Source organism: Rhinopithecus roxellana, chromosome 6 (genome assembly GCF_007565055.1).
Source record: "Rhinopithecus roxellana isolate Shanxi Qingling chromosome 6, ASM756505v1, whole genome shotgun sequence".
Lineage (NCBI taxonomy): Eukaryota > Metazoa > Chordata > Mammalia > Primates > Cercopithecidae > Rhinopithecus > Rhinopithecus roxellana.
In genome coordinates this window covers 52,488,156-52,506,997 of record NC_044554.1, presented here as the reverse complement: position 1 = coordinate 52,506,997, position 18,842 = coordinate 52,488,156, and the positions used below count along the sequence as shown (strand labels likewise).

The 18,842-nt window shown below is 47.4% G+C and overlaps 1 protein-coding gene across 6 annotated transcripts in view; it reads right to left on the bottom strand.

The window, feature by feature from the left end:
- Nucleotides 1-18,842, bottom strand: part of DENND2A (DENN domain containing 2A) — a 130,136-nt gene that overhangs the window by 44,147 nt on the left and 67,147 nt on the right. For 3 of the 6 annotated variants that reach the window (XM_030932783.1, XM_010359807.2, XM_030932780.1), the window contains 6 exons: nucleotides 17,106-17,306; nucleotides 12,649-12,742; nucleotides 11,757-11,807; nucleotides 10,095-10,282; nucleotides 2,880-2,989; nucleotides 1,296-1,365 (listed from right to left, as the gene is read on the bottom strand). In XM_030932783.1, the coding sequence (XP_030788643.1) occupies nucleotides 1,296-1,365; nucleotides 2,880-2,989; nucleotides 10,095-10,282; nucleotides 11,757-11,807; nucleotides 12,649-12,742; nucleotides 17,106-17,306 (714 nt within the window). The remainder of the gene's footprint in view (nucleotides 1-1,295; nucleotides 1,366-2,879; nucleotides 2,990-10,094; nucleotides 10,283-11,756; nucleotides 11,808-12,648; nucleotides 12,743-17,105; nucleotides 17,307-18,842) is intronic. The other 3 variants (XM_030932781.1, XM_030932782.1, XM_030932784.1) reach the window with 3 other exon arrangements.

Sequence of the window (18,842 nt, the reverse complement as noted above, 5' to 3'; positions counted from 1 at the left end):
CCAGCTATTTTTTTGTATTTTTAGTAGAGATAGGGCTTCACCATGTTGGCCAAGCTGGTCTTGAACTCCTGAACTCATGCAGTCTGCCCACCTCGGCCTTCCAAAGTGCTAGGATTACTGGCGTGAGCCTGTGCCCAACTTCAATCTCAATACTTTAACCCTAAAGTAATTTGATCAACAACATTATTATCTCACTTAACTTTTTCAATTATCCATGCTTTTTATTTTACTGATTAATTCAAAAAATGTTTCTTGAATACCTACTATGTGCCATGCATTATACTTGACTCTCAAGTTTTTCAGCCTATTTCAGGGACTCAAGTATATTCTCAGTGGAAAAAGACTCACCATTACTGAAGATTTTCAAAAGAACGGGCCTGAAAATGACAATTCTGAAATGCTTTAGCAGGATTATTGCACTGAAATAAGTTCCTGACTTTTAAAGGTGATTCTTCTGAAGGGGACATTCTTGAATTATTTGAGTCTCCTCTCCTTAGCACCCATTCTGAATGTTCTCTCTAAGTGATCAGGGTCTGTTTGGCATGTTTTACTAGAAAAAAATATTTTGCTTAAAGAGAGAAAGGTCTTTTATTTGGCAGGAAAAATAATGGAGAAAGTATTTTTGTCCAGTTGCAGTGGTTCATGCCTGTAATCCCAGCACACTGGGAGGCCAAAGTGGGAAGATTGCTTGAGCCCAAGAGTTCGAGACCAGCCTAGGCAACACAGCAAGATCCTGTCTCTACAAATAATCTAAAAATTAGCCATGTGTGGTGGTACATGCCTGTGGTCCCAGCTACTTGGGAAGCTGAGGCAGGAGGATCACCTGAGCTGGGGAGGTCGAGGCTACAGTGAAACATGATCCACTGCACTCCAGCCCAGGCAGCAGAGTGAGATCCTGTCTCAAAATGAAATAAAAGTATTTTCCTTCTGATGGAAACAGACATTCCCACCTACCAAGAAGACTCAGGTGAGCACCCTCAATTCCTGTTTTTTAATTTTTAATTTTTTAGTATATATTTTAAAAATAGAGCCGGGGCCTCATTTTGTTACCCAGGCTGGTCTCGAACTCCTGGTCTCAAGTGATCTGTCCCCCTCATCCCCCCAAAGTGCTGAGATTATAGGCATGAGCCACCGTGCCAGCTTTTTTCTGTGGTATTAACTATCCTGATTCACCTGCCACTCCCCCTGCTCCTTCTCTTCCTGTGGCCCATTGGGGAATCTCAGTCTCATGGGACCAGGAAGTCAGACCTGGCTGTCCACGAGGCTCTTGCAGGCTGAAAGCAGACTGTACTCACCAGCAGTCTTCGGCAGTAACCGAACCTTCTGCTCCCGTCTTCTCCAGTTAAGACAAATGAGAATGTTTCACTGTGGTTGGGAAAACACAAATGCATCACAAAGCAAAACAAAACCAAAGACACCTCATCACTCTGCAGCAAGGGGTGGCAGCGAGCAGCCAGGGGACACACTGCAGGAGGCCGTAGGAAAGGCCGCTCCCCATCCCACCTGTCCCTGTTCGTGCTGAGACGCTGGTCACCTATAGCTTCATTGTAAATGTCAGTGAGACTGGGCTGGGCATGGTGGCTCACGCCTGTAATCCCAGCACTTTGGGAGGCCGAGGTGGGTGGATCACTTGAGGTCAGGAGTTCGAGACCCACCTGGCCAACAGGGTGAAACCCTGTCTCTACTAAAAATACAAAAATTAGCCAGGCATGGTGGCACATGTCTGTACTCCCAGCTACTGGGGAGGCTGAGGCAAGAGAATTGCTTGAACCCAGGAGGCGGAGGTAGCAGTCAGCCAAGATCATGCCATTACACTCCAGCCTGGAGGAAGAAGCAGGACTCCATCTCAAAGAAAAAAAAAAGTCAGTGAGACTGAGAACTAAAGTGTTGCTGTGGCCTGAGAGGAAATGTGGTACTTTGTTTCCATCCGGGGCTCTCCCATCATTTTTTCTTTCTTTTTTTTTTTCCGAGGCAGAGTCTCACTCGGTTGCCCAGGCTGGGGTGCAGTGGTGTGATCTCGGCTCACCACAACCTTCGCTTCCCAGGTTCAAGCGATTCTCCTGCCCCAGCTTCCCCGAGTAGCTGGGATTACAGGCGCTCGCCACCATACCTAGCTCAGGGCTCTCCCATCATTCAATCACCTGGGCTGCCCCACTTTACAAAACACAACTGTCATTGACTCTGGAGGCTGAAGAGAGGGAAGCGCCTGGGGTGCTTTCCTCAGGGAGCCGAGCATGTGTGAGTGCAGTGACATCTGCTCATCTGGGGATGTGACTCGGTGAGAGAGCAGCGGAAGAGTGTGATGGTTCTGTGCCCCTCTTGGAATTGCCCCGGGGCAGCTCTCTCAGGTCATGGTCTGTACAGGGCAGCCCCAAGGCTTGGACGGTCCTTAAAGACTGCTGAGCCACCCTCAAGGAACGCGGTACCCCTTAAAGACAGGACCCGCAGCCTACTGAGTTTGGCCAAATGCTGAAACATCTGATAATAAAAACACTGGTGTCTAATAACACAAGATGAAGCAGAAATGTAAACGGATCCCAATCCAAGAAACAGTTGGATAGGAGACTGAAGAGATGTTTCAGGATGAGAACGGGGAAGGGCAATGTTGTCCTAACTTTTCCCAGGCTAAGAATTACCTTCCGGGAGGCTTCTGAAACAAACATCCCCAGACTGAGGGGGAGGCCTGGGAGGTCTGCATGCTGGGCAGGTGACTCTCACCTTCAGGGAAGCTTTAAAAACACCCCATGGGGAAAGCTCTAGGCCAGGGCCCATCAGGATTGCTTAACGGTGGGAATGACTCACGGGGTCTGCCACCTGTAACCCCGTCTCTAAGTCCCACTTAGTCTTTGGGGCTGGGAAGGGGAGAAGCCAGCTCGTACCTGGTGAACTGCTGGACAGGAACCCAATCCTTGGCATCAGGGAAACAGAACTGGGGAATAGCCTTCAGTTGGTCCTCAGCCTCTCTCATGAACTTGAAAGATCTTTCCAACTGCAGGGAGAAAGGTGAGAGATGGTTCGAGAACAAACCCCAGCGTGGGAGAGTGAGGCAGACGATGGCAAGAATGGCCTCTCCCACCTTTCCACATTTGTGACTGCCGCCTTAACCTCTTCCCTTAGGAAGGGCTTGCAGCTCGGTCTGCTGGGGCGTTTTCCGCCCCCCAGGGCAGTTCCAACTATAGACCTCTGGGAGAAGTTGGGAGGAAAAAATAGTATGCTTGAGGGAAACGTTATGCTTCTCCTGCTTGACATTCTAGAATGTAACTATTTCAATGAATAAAAAAAAACTGCCAGCGGTCCTTTCCAAATAGGAGGCTCAGGAAACTGGAGGGCAGAGCCTCGAATCAGGCCTTTCTATCTCTGGGCCCAGGCAAAGCAGTCCCTTCTCACTCCAGGCAATGACTGTTACAACACTCTCAGTGAATAAATTCAGTAAAACCAAATTATGCTGGGAAATTCAACTAATTTCAGACAGTCTTTGAGTGTTGGAACTAGAAGGAAGCGTGACGCCATCCAGCCTGACATTCTTATTTCAGCAAGAAGGAAATAAGCCCTGAGGTGTGACGTGATGTGTCCCGGTCACATGAGTTAATGTTCGAACTAGGAAGAAAAATGATCTAATCTTTTTTTTTCTCTCTCTCTCTATGAGATTCTAGCACATCATACAGTATCTGACATATCAAAGACCGGATGAATGTTATCTTGTTAAAGAACAGGATGAGCACTTTGGGAGGCCAAGGCAGGAGGATCACTTGAGACCAGGAGTTCAAAACCAGCTGGGGCAACATAGCGAGGTTCCATGTCTACAGAAAAAAAAAAAAAAAAAGAACAAGGGCCGGGCATGGTGGCTCACACCTGTAATCCCAGCACTTTGGGAGGCTGAGGCCGGTGAATCACCTGGGGTCAGGAGTTTGAGACCAGCCTGGCCAACACAGCAAGACCCCATCTGTACTAAAAATACAAAAAAATTAGCCACGTGTGGTAGCGGGCACCTGTACTCTCAGCTGCTTGGGAGGCTGAGGCATGAGAACTGCTTGAACCCAGGAGGTGGAGGTTGCAGTGAGCTGAGATCACACCACTGCACTCCAGCCTGGGCAACAGAGCAAGATGCTGTCTAAGAAAAAAGAAAAAGAGCTGGGCACGGTGGCTCACGCCTGTAATCCCAGCACTTTGGGAGGCCAAGGCAAGCAGATCACGAGGTCAGGAGATTGAGACCATTCTGGCTAACATGGTGAAACTCTGTCTTTACTAAAAATACACACAAAAATATTAGCTGGGCGTGGTGGTGGGCGCCTGTAGTCCTAGCTACTCGGGAGGCTGAGGCAGGAGAATGGCATGAACCCGGGAGGCGGAGCTTGCAGTGAGCCGAGATTGCACCACTGCACTCCAGCCTGGGCGACAGAGCAAGACTCCATTTCAAAAAAAAAAAAGAAAAAAAAAGGGACAGGATTAATTAATGAAGTCTGATTTAGAGACTAAAGTCCTGAGTTTGTTTGTTTTGCTTATGAACAGAAATTCGTGATTTTTTGGTCTCTCTATGTATAAATATATATTTTTTAGAGCCAGAGTTTTGCTATCTTGCCCAGGCTGGACTTGAATTCCTAGGCTCAAGCAATCCTCCTGCTTCAGCATCCTGAGTAGCGGGACTTACAAGTGCATACCATCACACCTAGCCAGCAATCTGTGCTTTTAAAAAGCACCCCAGATACAAGTTTGGGAAACACAAAATAATAATTTCTAATTATTTATCTCATTATTATTCATATTTGTTTATAAACAGGTACTTTTTCATGTGAGGAGAATTGTAGGCTTTGTTGCTATTGTTAATAGGTTATTTGTTAAATTTCCTTTATAAAAAGTTAAAGAAAAATGCATCATGCTAAGGTTATCTTCAGTAATTTGAAATATCACATATCTGAATATCTGAAGTTAGGAATTGATAGTGTCTAACCTAAATATAACGGCTAACTTCCTTCCTTCCTTTCGTTTTTTTTTTTTTTTTTTTTGAGACAGAGTCTCACTCTCTCACCCAGGCTGGAGTGCAGTGGTGTGATCTTGGCTCACTGCAACATCTACCTCATGGGTTCAAGTGATTCTCCTGCCTCAGCCTCTTGAATAGCTAGGATTACAAGCATGCACCACCACATCTAGCTTTTTTTTTTTTTTTTTGTATTTTCAGTAGAAACAGGGTTTCACCATGTTGGCCAGGCTGATCTTGAACTCCTGGCCTCAAGTGATCTGCCTGCCTTGGTCTCCCAGAGTGTTGGGATTACAGGCGTGAGTCACGGTGTTTGGCCTTAACCTAAATTGTTTCTGTAATAATTTGCATCAATTTCTTTGTTTCCAATAGCTTGCTAGTGAGCTCCACTTTATTCATTCATTCATTCATTCATTCATTCATTCATTCATTCATTATTTTGAGATGGAGTCTTGCTCTGTCACCCAGGCTGGAGTGCAATGCTGCAATCTTGGCTCACTGCAACCTCCACCTCCTGGGTTCAAGTGATTCTCCTACCTCAGCCTCCCAAGTAGCTGGTATTACAGGTGCCTGCCACCACGTCTGACTAATTTTTGTATTTTTAATAGAGACGGAGCTTTACGATGTTGGCCAGGCCAGTCTCGAACTCCTGACCTCAAGTGATCCACCTGCCTTGGCCTCCCAAAGTGTTGGGATTACAGGCGTGAGCCACCGTGCCTGGCCCGAGCTCTACTTTAAAACACCCCTGCAGACAGTTTCTGAAGTCGGCAGGCCAGCAGTCCTGTTCACCGCTCCTGACGCTCAACAAGCCTTCCCAAAGTCACCAAGTGTCAGGGAGAGGAGGGCTCTGAAGAAGAGTATCCAAAGGCAGAGAGCACCAGGCTGATTGTTTCCAATTTTAAAAACTGCTTCCTGGCCGGGTGCGGTGGCTCATGCCTGTAATCCCAGCACTTTGGGAGGCTGAGGTGGGCAGATCACGAGGTCAGGAGATAGAGACCATTCTGGCTAACACGGTGAAACCCTGTCTCTACTAAAAATACAAAACAATTAGCTGGGCATGGTGGCGGGCGCCTGTAGTCCCAGCTACTCTGGAGGCTGAGGCAGGAGAAAGGCATGAAACCGGGAGGCGGAGCTTGCAATGAGCTAAGATGGAGCCACTGCACTCCAGCCTGGGCCACAGAGCGAGACTCCATCTCAAAACAAACAAACAAACAACAACAACAAAACCCGCTTCCAGTATGATTCCCCTCAGGCTAGACCAAATTTAATTGAAGCCATGGGGTGCCACTAATACTAGTGGTTGAGACAGCAATCAATCCGTAAAACACAGTCACTATTTATAGACTTAGTTGTCCTTTAGTTGTTCTCCTTCAGAATAAATAGCCACTATTTATTTTCTATATAACAGTTCTTTCTTCCATCCACGATGACACAGACGAACCCAATTGGCCCAGGAACAGTCTTTGAGTTGGTAATTCACAAACTCAGACTGTCCCCTAAACAGTAATTTTGACTGTCCTTGCACAGTCATGCAAAGAAGCAAGTACCAGCGGGGTGTAATTATAGGAAGGGGTCATTAATTACCACAGAGTGAATGACTTAAATTATAAAGAACACCAAAGAAAGGACCAGCCAAGAATACCAAAGGAAGGAAGAATACCAAAGGAGTTTCTCCACAGAAGAAACAGCATTCAGGACTGAAGAGCAGACCTCGTGGGGAAACAAGTTCCAGCCCTTTTCAACAGCCCACTCACTACTTGCATGCACCCACCCCAGATCACACATAGGACACACACAAATACAGGCACACATGTGCCTACGCACACGTCGTCAACCTATGAGTTATCAGCGTATATGCACACAGGCTCGTATATGCACAGGAGCACAGTTACAGTCAGCTGCACACAGAAATCTCCCACAAATACAACCAATCACAGATGGCTGGAAAACAGCCCAGTCTCCTTGAACTGTCAAAGATAAATACGGGATGGGAAACATTTTAATGGAACATTAGCATGCAAATAGGGACTGTGCCTTGATTCAGGGGACTGGACAGAAGTGAGGAATAAAACCCACAAAAAAAATTTAAAAAGAGAAGAGAGAGAAGGAGGAAAAGGTCCTTTCTTCAGACGGAGCAAGTGAGCAAAGGCAAGGAGATAATGCCTGACATGTAAAAATGCGTGTACAAGGATGATCACCATTGCACTAAAAAAAAAAAAAAAAAAACAGGCAGAGTGGGTCCCAGCACTTTGGGAGGCTGAGGTAGGCGGATCGCTTGAGTCCAGGAGTTCGAGGCCAGCCTGGGCAACAGAAGAAGACCTGTCTCTAAAAAAGAGACTACAGGCTCACACCTGTAATCCCAGCACTTTGGGAGGCTGAGGCGGGCGGATCATGAGGTCAGGAGATCGAGACCATCCTGGCTAACACGGTGAAATCCTGTCTCTACCAAAAATACAAAAAATTAGCTGGGCATAGGGGCGGGCACCTGTAGTCCCAGCTACTCGGGAGGCTGAGGCAGGAGAATGGCGTGAACCCGGGAGGTGGAGCTTGCAGTGAGCTGAGATCACGCCACTGCACTCCAGCCTGGGTGACAGAGGGAGACTCCATCTCAAAAAATAAATAAATAAATAAATAAAATTAAATAAATAAATAAACAAGCTGGGCATGGTTGCATGTGCTTGTAGTCCCAGTTACTTGGGAAGATGAGGCGGGAAGGATCACTTGAGCCCAGGAGGTTGAGGCTGCAGTGAGCTGTGATCGTGCCACTCCACGCCATCCTGGATAACAAGAGCAAGAGTGAGATCCTGTCTCAAAAATACACACACAGGCTGGGTGTGGTGGCTCATGCCTGTAATCACAGGACTTTGGGAAGCTAAGGTGGGCGGATCATTTGAGGTCAAGAGTTTGAGACCAGTCTGGCCATTATGGTGAAACTCCATCTCTACTAAAAATACAAAAATTAGTTGGGCGTGGTGATACATGCCTGTAATCCCAGCTCCTCGGGAGGCTGATGTAGGAGAACTGCTTGTACCCGGGAGGTGGAGGTTGCAGTGAGCCAAGATTGCACCACTGCACTCTAGCCCAGGCAACAGAATGAGACTGTCTCAAAAAACAAAACAAAACAAACAAAATACACACACACACACACACACACAAACACTGGTAGCCAGATACATTTCCAACAGAAGGGGACTGGTTACATAGATAAATAGACTAGGGAATACTCACATATTGGAGCATTATATAACTTGAAAAATGATGTTTTAGAATTTTTGTTAAATATGCTTATAAATAATGAGAGGTTTACAAAAGAGTCATGCAGCATGATACAAAAATTCTGCAGTATATGATTCCACTTTTGTAAGAAAATTACACCATTAGAAAAGACTGGAAGAAAAAGAAAATGTTAACGGTGATGGTCTCTGTGTGGTGTGATTACCAGTGATTTCTTTCCTATACATTTCTGGATCAGTTTCTTTTTAAACAGTGACTGTGCAACTTTACTTTAGAAAAAAAATTTAATGTGGGTGACTCCAGGCTGGAAACAATAATCATTTGATCATTATGGTGAATCATTAACTAACCCATGAACTAACGCAGCCTTGATTCCTACAACACTGATTAAGCATTGCCATGTGAACAGCATTGTGTTAGGCCCCAAGGCAATGAACAGGATAGTAGGACAACCCTTCACGCCTCAGTGATCTCTGTTGAGAGTCAGTGTGAGCACACCCCGCAGCCTCTCTTATCCATGGGCAGCCCCTGCCGAAAAAAAAATCTGGGTATACCTGTGGTAGTGGGGTGTCAGGGGCTCATTCCTTAGAGGTGTGACAGCTAGAGGAAGGTGAGTGTCACCTTTGGAAGGCCAGTGCCTATGGTTTACTTCAATTTACATAATTGCTATCCTGAACTCCAAAAATAGGACTTGATTGTGGTGTTGGAGCATGGTGGGCACGATGGAAGGACGGCTGGCCTGGGAAAGGAGGGGAGGCCTGGGGACAGCGGGATCTGGGCCTTGGTAGATGCTAGGGTTATGCCTGGGTCGTGGTGGCAAAGGGAGGCCCTGAGTGGGCAAGGACAGAAGCTCCCTCCCTTCTGCCCTCCCTGAGGCATGAGTCTGTCCAGAGACCATCAGATTCTACCTGGTGAATCTCTGCATGCTTTTCCGGGGCTGGGGGGAGATGGTTATTTTATGTCCTCCTGGCAGAGTTTAAATTCCTTGAGGACAGGAGACACATTTTGTTCATCACTGTAATCCCCTAAGGCCAAGCAGAAAATTACTTGAATGTAATATATTCTTAGTAAATTCTAGTTGAACTGAATTAGAATATGGTGGAACCTCTTTAATATTGATGTCAAAGCCTAAGAATAATTTATAAATTATTGGCCATGTTACTTCAGACTATATTAAGTGCTATTTTATTTATTTTATTTATCCAAGAACCCTCTCTAGAGGTCTGGATTGAGATTCCCTTCCTGTAACAAAAGGAAGGGACATACAGAGAGATGCACAGCACACAAACAAAGCAGACATTTAGCACAGACACAAGCGTGATGCTGCTTGGGGAGACTTGGGGCTTCAGGGGAAAGAGACTTCTAGGCTAGGTTAGGAAGAGATGTGGCTGTCTGGATAAAGAGATGGAAGGAAGGGCAAAGAGGATGGCATGGTCAGCACAGGAACCACAAGAAGTGAGAAAGCATTTCTGGCCATACTTTTTTTTTTTTTTTTTTTTTTTTTTTGAGACAGAGTTTCGCTCTGTTGCCCAGGCTGGAGTGCAGTGGCGCGATCTCAGCTCACTGCAACCTCCACCTCCCGGGTTCGAGTGATTCTCCTGTCTCAGCCTGAGTAGCTGGGACCACAGGCTGTACACCATGCCTGGCTAATTTTTGTATTTGTCTGGCCATACTTTTTGAGTCCCTGAGTCTCTCCTTTCTGGGACCTCCCAAATTCTCTAGCAGCAGCATTTTTTTTTCCATCTGATATACCCTAATTAGGATCCATTTTCAAGATTCTAGATGCTAGGTGGTCCTCAGACTCCCACACCTCCCTGAATTCATAACTCCCAACAAGGTGATGGTTAGAACCCTGGCAGGCCACAGGGACCTGGCCACCCTGTACCTTCAGAGGGAACTGTTGGGTGAGTTCTGGCACGTAGGCAGCCCCAGCCTGCTTCTTGTGCAAAGACACAACCACAAAATACTCGAAGAGCTGCCTCTCCTGGTACTCGATGAGCTCCCGGGCAAGCGATGGGTACCGAGGCGCCTGCTTCAGGCGAGACTTCACGTTGACCAGGCGCTGGCTGTGAGCTGGGTGAGGAAGAGTGGGAGAGAGAGAGAGAGAGAGAGAGCGCACAAAGAGCCTGAAATGACCATGAGCCCATGTGGAACTGTACTGAGCTGCAATAGGTTATGTAATTCTCAGCTCAAGTACTTTTTTTCTAATCCCCAAAGTGTTTCTGTGTCTAACAAATTGGTAGGAAACTCTTTACTTGGGATATCTGCCAAAGTTCTGGGAGAAGCAACACTCAGTTGGCTACCAAATCAATCAGGGTGCAGGAGCCTGGAATCGTGGCTCTACTCTGCCATGGTTTTGCTGTCTGGACTCTGGGCAGAGGCTGAAGATGCCCTTGCCTTCATCTGTCTGATGAGGTAGGGACAGTGACTCCTCCCCTCACCCATTTCCCTCATCTTTTGGTTTGTGTGATGTGACAGAATCCAGACCAGAGGGCTTTTGGAGCTGGGAGCTTTATAAACATCCCTTGTGACTCAACTGGCAGAGATCCCACTAACTCAGGAACTCCTGTCCACCTCCTCTTCTGCCACTGACTCTGCAATGAAATGGCCCTGCTTCATTCTAGAGGTGAGTCTGGGAGCAGCTGGATGTCTGAGGTGAATGCAGCAGGGTCACTGAGTGGACGGGTCTCTGTCACCTCGTTCAGCAACCTGGACTTGCTGTTTTTTTCTTTTTCTTTTTTAGATGGAGTCTCGCTCTGTTGCCCAGGCTGGAGTGTAATGGCTCAATCTCGGCTCACTGCAACCTCTGCCTCCCGGGTTCAAGCGATTCTCCTCCCTCAGTTTCTCGAGTATCTGAGGTTACAGGCACCTGCCACCACGCCTGGCTAATTTTTTGTATTTTTAGTAGTGACAAGGTTTCACTATGTTGGCCACGCTGGTCTCGAACTCCCGACCTTGTGATCCACCCGCCTCGGCCTCCCAAAGTGCTGTGATTACAGGCGTGAGCTGTCGCGCCTGGCCTCTGGACTTGCTTTCTTTGGCTTCTCCCTGGGGTCTGAAAAAATTGCAGAAAACTCACTAAAGCCTAGGCCCAGACTATCTAATTTTAGACCCCCAGGGACCAATTATTTCAACAACTTCATCAGACAGACGAGGAACTAGAGGCCCTGGATCTTAAGTGATTTCCTCCAGATCACACAGTAATTTGAGCAGAAGTGGGCAGAAGCTCCAGGTCTCCGAAGCCTTAGGGCCGCAGTGTCAATCCTTGAAGCATGGAAAACATCAGGACATAGGGAGAGGCATGGGAGCAGGGGTCGCTGCCGTTATTGTAGCCTCCCTGGCTCTCAGCAACTGTAGTGCCATTTTGATCATGCCCATGGCAGACCGGCCCTGGAGCACCCTGTGGCCCCACTATCTACTGAGATGTTCACATTTTGCCAAGCAAGCTCGGGCAGGACGCTTCTGTCCCTCATACTAAGGAGGAGGGGCCACCTTTGCAGCTTCCAAGTCACCTGCCTGCATCCTGCACAATAGCGGCTCTCCTCACCTTTCAGCTTCTCCTCTGTGTCACTGTCAGACTCACTGTTCTCATCTGTCACTAGAAGAAAAGAACAAGGAAGACAGTTGCAAATGTGAGTTCTTCTCATGTAGGAAGCTCTTTCTGTGTGGTAGCACAGATCAAACGTTCTAATTCAGAGGGGGTGTTCTGTTGTCTTTTTTTTTTTTTTTTGAGGCGGAGTCTCACTGTGTCACCCAGGTTGGAGCGCAGCGGCACAATCTTGGCTCACTGCAACCTCCACCTTCCAGGTTGCAGTGATTCTCTTGCCTCAGCCTCCTGAGTAGCTGGGATTACAGATGTACACCACCATGCCTCGCTAATTTTTCTATTTTTTAGTAGAGACAGGTTTCGCCATGTTGGCCAGGCTGGTCTCGAACTTCTGACCTCAGGTGATCCGCCTGTCTCAGCCTCCCAAAGTGCTGGGATTACAGGCGTGAGCCACTGCGCCCAGCCTCTTGCTGTCTCTCAATGTATTGTACAAACCACATCTCGTCCAACTCAATGTACTGCCAAATTAATCTGGTTCTAGTTCAGATGGTACTAGATGGTACCTATATCAGATAATACAGCAGAAGGTCCTGGTCCCTTTTGTGGAGGTTAAGCAAGGAAGGTTGCTCCCACAGTCACGCCAGGGCCTGTAGTGCTGGGCTGACTTGGTGGTGGGTGAGGACAAGGATGAGGACAAGGATGGGGAGGCAGGGGACATGTCACCCAGGCTGAGCTCCCAGCCCCGCCATTGTCCCAAAGACGGTGCAGGACATTTACAAAGCATCAGCTTGTTCTCCTCCTTGGTGAGTCAACCAGAAAAAATAGGAAGCCACTTCTGGAAAGAATCTCTTTTCCGATTCTTGCGGGAGAGGGCTGGTGGTGGGGGTTCTACCTTTTCCTGAGTTGCTCTCCATTGACTGGGACAGCCTCTTCACCCGTTTCTTTCCTCTCCGGACCTCATAAATGGCGTTGATTCGCAACACCAGCTGCCAGACACCAGGAGAAGAACAGCCAGTGTTAGCAGCACGCTCTCTGTGGCGGCTGGGCTTCCCTCACTGCCCTTCTCCTACGATGATGGAGGGCCAGGGCCGGGGGGAGCGGGAGACACTGCCTATGGGCTCGTGGGTGTCTTTCAATCTTTTTTTTTTTTTTTTTTTTTTGAGACAGTTTCATTCTTGTTGACCAGACTGCGGTGCAATGGCGCCGATCTCAGCTCACTGCAGTCTCTAACTTCTGGGTTCAAGAGATTTTCCTGCTTCAGCCTCCTGAGTAGCTGGCATGACAGGTACCCACCACTATGCCCAGCTAATTTTTGTATTTTTAGTAGAGATGGGGTTTTGCCATGTTGGCCAGGCTGGTCTTGAACTCCTGACCTCAGGTGATCCACCCACCTCGGCCTCCCAAAGTGCTGGGATTACAGGCGTGAGCCACCACACCCAGCCCAGTCATTTTTTTTCTACCACACAGGAACGTGACTGTCAAGGAAAGGAGGCTGCCAGCCCCACTGCCCTGTGGGCGTCTGTTGTCTGGATGGGGGGACAGCCCATTGCTCACGGTGTGGTGGCTGCTTTCCCTCTGAGGCTTCGATGTCACTGCAGCTTGGGAAGGAGCTTTTCCTCCCAAAACAAAACAAGAAAAGGAAGAGACAGGAAAAAAAAAAAAGGTTCCCAGGCAGGGCTCCCTTCGTGGGAACCATTCCAAAGAATGTCAGAGCAGCCCTGAGTGGGGTGGGAACCGGGATTAGAACGGGTCCCAAGCCCTAGCTTGGGACTTCGGGGAGCAGCACCATGCAGCCGAGCGTGCAGCCCAATCTGTAGAGGGACGTGCACCCCCAGACGCCATGCACCTTCCATGTGTTCACAGGACACACACATGCAGTGTGCAAGTGTACACGGATACCCTGGGGTGGGACACATTCCAAGCCTCCAAGCAGGCCACTCAACCTAAATGGTCTCCCCCATCACCACTGCCAGACACTCTGTGCCCTGCCCCTCCCCACCTCCCAGGCCGGCCTAGTTATCTGATGCATTTGAAAGGAGACCTGCTTCCATGGAAAATGTTTTTCATATTTCAGACCAAAAGAGTTTGGTGTTTCTTACGTATTTGTTTTCCCCTTTCTTGTGTGAGAAGCTGGTGAGTGCGAATTTATGTATTTTGCTTTGCTGGGTCCCCCGGGGCTTGCTATCAAAGAGCACACATTCATGCCACATGTGATTTAGAATCCCACACATGGAGGAACTCTAAAATTAGTTGTTCTGTGTGCTTACAAAATTAATCTTACTATCTCGTAGCTATATGTTAAATGTTATATAACACTTTTATCTGTCTATGTCAGTAAACAAAAATATAGGATGGTAACCAATTTCCATGTTCTATGAATATTTTACTTATCTATTTATTTTGAGACAGAGTCTTGCTTTGTCACCCATGCTGGAGTGCAGTGGTGTGATCTTGACTCACTGCAACCTCTGACTTCCAGTTTCAAGTGATTCTCATGCCTCAGCCTCCTAAGTAGCTGGGATTACAGGTGTGTGCCACCACACCCGGCTGATTTTTTTTTTTTTTTTTTGTATTTTTAGTAGAGACAGGGTTTCACCACGTTGGCCAGGCTAGTCTCGAACTTCTGACCTCAAGTGATCTGCCCACCTCAGCCTCCCAAAGTGCTGGAATTACAGGCATGAGCCACTGTGTTGGCTTGAATATTTTAATTCTTATTTTCGATATTTAGAAAATGTCTGGCCCTCTTTGCCTCTGGCTGGTTGGGTGTCTCTGGGCCATTTAGTTGACCTCTATGGGGTCAAATGTCCTCATTGGAAAAATAAAGGGGTTGGAGTGTTTCATTTCTGTTGAAACACTCCAAATTTCTAATAGCCAAGTGTCCATGGACAGATAGATGGATATACAAAATGTGGTATATACATATGATGGAACACCATTTAGTCTTTTTCTTTTTGAGACGGAGTCTTGCTCTGTCTCCCAGGCTGGAGTGCAGTGATGCGATCTCGGCTCACTGCAAGCTCCACCTCCCGGGTTCACACCATTCTCCAGCCTTAGCCTCCCCAGCAGCTGGGACTACAGGCACACGCCGCCATGCCCGGCTAATTTTTTCGTATTTTTAGTAGAGATGGCGTTTCACCGTGTTAGCCAGGATGGTCTCGATCTCCTGACCTTGTGATCCATCCGCCTCAGCCTCCCAAAAGTGCTGAAATTACAGGCGTGAGCCACCGCGCCCGGCTCATTTAGTCTTAAAAAAGAAGAAAATGCTGACACATGCTTAAACCTTGAAGACACTAAGCGAAGTGAAATGTCATTCACGGAAGGACGATACTGTGTGATTCCTCTTATGTGAGATACCTCCAACACTCTAACTTTCTGGGTTCTAGGATGAAAGTTCTTAGCTGTCCTCAGACTTGCCAGGTCCTTTCATAATCTTTCCTAGTGCTGCCAAAGTGAGTCACTCAACAGGCACCACTACTTAAAGGCATATTCCCTAGGTGGACTTCAGCAGAACCATCTCTTTCTCTTTCTCTTTCTCTTTCTCTCTTTTTTTTTAGAGGCAGCATCTCGCTCTGTCACCTAGGCTGGAGTGCAGTGGCGCGATCAGAGCTCACTGCAGCCTCTAACTCCTGGGCTCAAGTGATTCTCTCTCAACTCAACCTCGCAAGTAGCTAGGACTCTAAGTGCACACCACCATGCCTGGCTAATTTTAAAATTTTGTGTAGAGATGGGGTTCCACCATGTTGTCTAGGCTGGTCTTGAATGCCTGGGCTCAAGTGGTCCTCCTATCTTGGCCTCCCAAAGTGCTGGGATTACAGGTGTGAGCCACTGCATCCGGCCTCCCTTGACTTTCTTTCAGGTCGATGAGTTACTCAGAGAAATCCCATGAAAGCTACAGACAGTGTCCCACACGGAAACTTATCTGCATAAAGTTTTACATTTTTATGGATTTCATGACCCCCTAAAGCCCATCCATGAACTCTGAAATTAAGAATCCCTGCTCTACGAGTTCCTGTAAGAAGCTGATATTGGCTGGATACGGTGGCTCACACCTGTAATTCCAGCACTTTGGGAGGCTGAGGCGGGCGGATCACACCGTCAGGAGTTCGAGACCAGCCTCGTCAATATGGTGAAACTCCATCTCTACTAATAATACAAAAATTAGCTGGGCATGGTGGCTGTAGTCCCAGCTACTCGGGAGGCTGAGGCAGGAGAAACGCTTGAACCTGGGAGGTGGAGGTTGTAGTAAGCCGAGATCACACCACTGTACTCCAGCTTGGGCAACAGAGTGAGACTCCATCTAAAAAAAAAAAAAAAAAAAGTTGATCTTGAAGGAGTTCAGGACATAGCTCCCCAAAATATGCCACTTTGGCATATTGATTATTTTTAACTAAAGACACTTGAAAAACAGAAAGTGCATGAAGGTCGCTCTGACCTTCCCTTTTCTTCTTAAAACAGGAGATGAAACTCCACATAAAAGAGGCCCTCCTTATAACAGGAGGAAAGAAACATTATCACCAGTGATGGCGAGTTGAGGCTAAGAGAAATCTAATCAAACAAATCTTGTTTAACCCCTATCTTCCTGGTTACTTTTCCACAATTGCCGCTCTTTGTTCAGCCTAGTATATAAACACATAGATCCAGTCACTTCTTTGGGTCTTACATTTTTCTTTTGAGGGCTCCCACGTACTTGTAAATAAAATGAGTACGCATTTTTCCTGTTAATTGTCTTACGTCAGTTTAAATCTGAGGCTCAGCTGGAGACTCTAAGAGGGTAGAGGAGAAATTTTGCCTACCCTACAGTACCAAACTGGTCAATGAAGAGAGACCGAACTGCAGCACTGAAACTGAGCAAAAGGAAATGTAACCAACAACAGATGCATAAAGATGTATATATCCAAGCCCCTGGGAATATTTTACCTTTTTGGCTGCAAAGAGCCACAAGAGGATTGTTGACAAGGGCTGTCTCAGAACACAGACTGGGACCTGCCTCTGCAGCGGGTGTAGACCAAGTCTCAGGTCAGAGCATGATGGATGGTGTTCTGTTTTTTTGTGGCGATGAAGGAAGGAGCTGTGGCTTTTTGAGGATGGGCATTAAAACCTTGTCTGGGATCAGACAAGCAGCTGAGATTGGGAGAAGAGTGGCTAAGAGGAAGACCACAGGACCACAAAAATGATCAGGATGAAGGTCCAGATATTCCAGCCTGCTGGCTTCACTGTGTCCCCCTGGCCTGCAGCAACACAGGTGGGAGAGGGGCCAGTGATGTATCCCCCACCCAGACCCCTCTGCAGTCTTCTTTCACGGAGAAAGGGTCATGCATATCTGAGCATGAAGCTGGTTGCCACCATTACCTTAGGTATCTTTCTCTTCTTCCTGCCGTTCTGTGGGTCTCCAAGGTTAAAGAAAGTGTCGTCAGGGCTGCTGGGAGTGGAGGGGGGGCTGATTTTGGAAGGGGACCCAGTTCCATCCCGACTCAGCTTCCTAGTGTCCAGCAGTTTGAAGTTCCTCCTCTCTGAATTTTGTCGGAAAAAAGCAGGTTTGGACAATGACTGCTATGAGGGAAAGGGAGAAAAGAAGTGTAAATGAATTCAAAGGAGACTAACCAGTGGATAACTGGTGGTGCCAGGGACAAGACAATGAAATTGAGAAGAGGAACTGGTCTAGTTCCTCTATACCTTCCCAGGGTAGGTGGAGCTTGGTTATGCCAGTAAGTGTTCAATGAACACGTATCATCCAGTTATCAAAAATGTGTGTGATGAGCGATGTAAATCTAATCCAGTTTCTCTTTCTTTTGGGGAGTCTTACTCTGTCACCTGGGCTGGAGTGCAGTGGCGCGATCTCAGCTCACCGCAACCTCCGCTTCCCAGGTTCAAGCAATTCTCCCCCTTGAGCCTCTCGAGTAGCTGGGACTACAAGCACACGCCGCCATGCCCGCCTAATTTTTTGTATTTTAGCAGAGACGGGGTTTCACTGTGTTGCCCAGACTGGTCTCAAACTCCTAAGCTCAGGCAATCCACCCGCCTCAGCCTCCCAAAGTGCTAGGATGACAGGCGTGAGCCACCACGCCCGGCTGTTTCTCTTCTTGGACAAGTGCAAGGTCACCTGCCTCAATCCCTAGACGTTACAGCTGAGGCCTTCTGACAACCCAAGACACAAGGACTGGGAGTTACAGGGACTAAGCCTCACTTTGGCCTTGCTGCAAGATTGCTGAGTGTCTTTTATACAAGGAATTGTGTTTCTTTTTTTCTTTTCTTTTCTTTTTTTTTTTTTTTTTTGAGACGGAGTCTCGCTCTGTCGCCCAGGCTGAAGTGCAGTGGCGCAATCTCGGCTCACTGCAAGCTCCGCCTCCTGGGTTCACGCCATTCTCCTGACTCAGCCTCCTGTAGCTGGGACTACAGGCGCCCGCCACAGCACCTGTCTAATTTTTTGTATTTTTGGTTGAGATGGGGTTTTACCATATTAGCCAGGATGGTCTCGATCTCCTGACCTCGTGATCTGCCCGCCTTGGCCTCCCAAAGTGCTGGGATTATAGGCATGAGCCACCTGACCCGGCTGGAATTATGTTTCTTTGGGCCTCAATATCTTATTTCTAAAACAGGCCTCTTCAAAGTCAAAAGGCTGGCCAGGTGCGGTTGCTCACACCATAATCCCAGTACTTTGGGAGGCCGAGGAGGATCACTTGAGGTCAGGAGTTTGAGACCAGCCTGGCCAACATGGTGAAACCCTGTCTCTACTAAACATACAATTTAGCTGGGTGTGGTGGCGCACACCTGTAATCCCAGCTACTTGGGAGGCTGAGGCAGGAGAATCGCCTGAACCTGGGAGGCGGAGGTTGCAGTGAGCTGAGATCACGTCACTGCACTCCAGCCTGGGTGATGGAATGAGACTGTCTCAAAACAAAACAAAAAACAAAGTCAAAAGGCAAACAAAACACTTGCTAAAAAAATTTAGAACACATAGAAAATAACCCACAGAAATTAACTCATTTTCCTAAAATACACTACAAATTAATGAGAAAAAGACTAATGACTCAAAAGAAAAACAGGCAAAATAATGGAAAATTTAGAGAAAAAGAAATACAATGATTC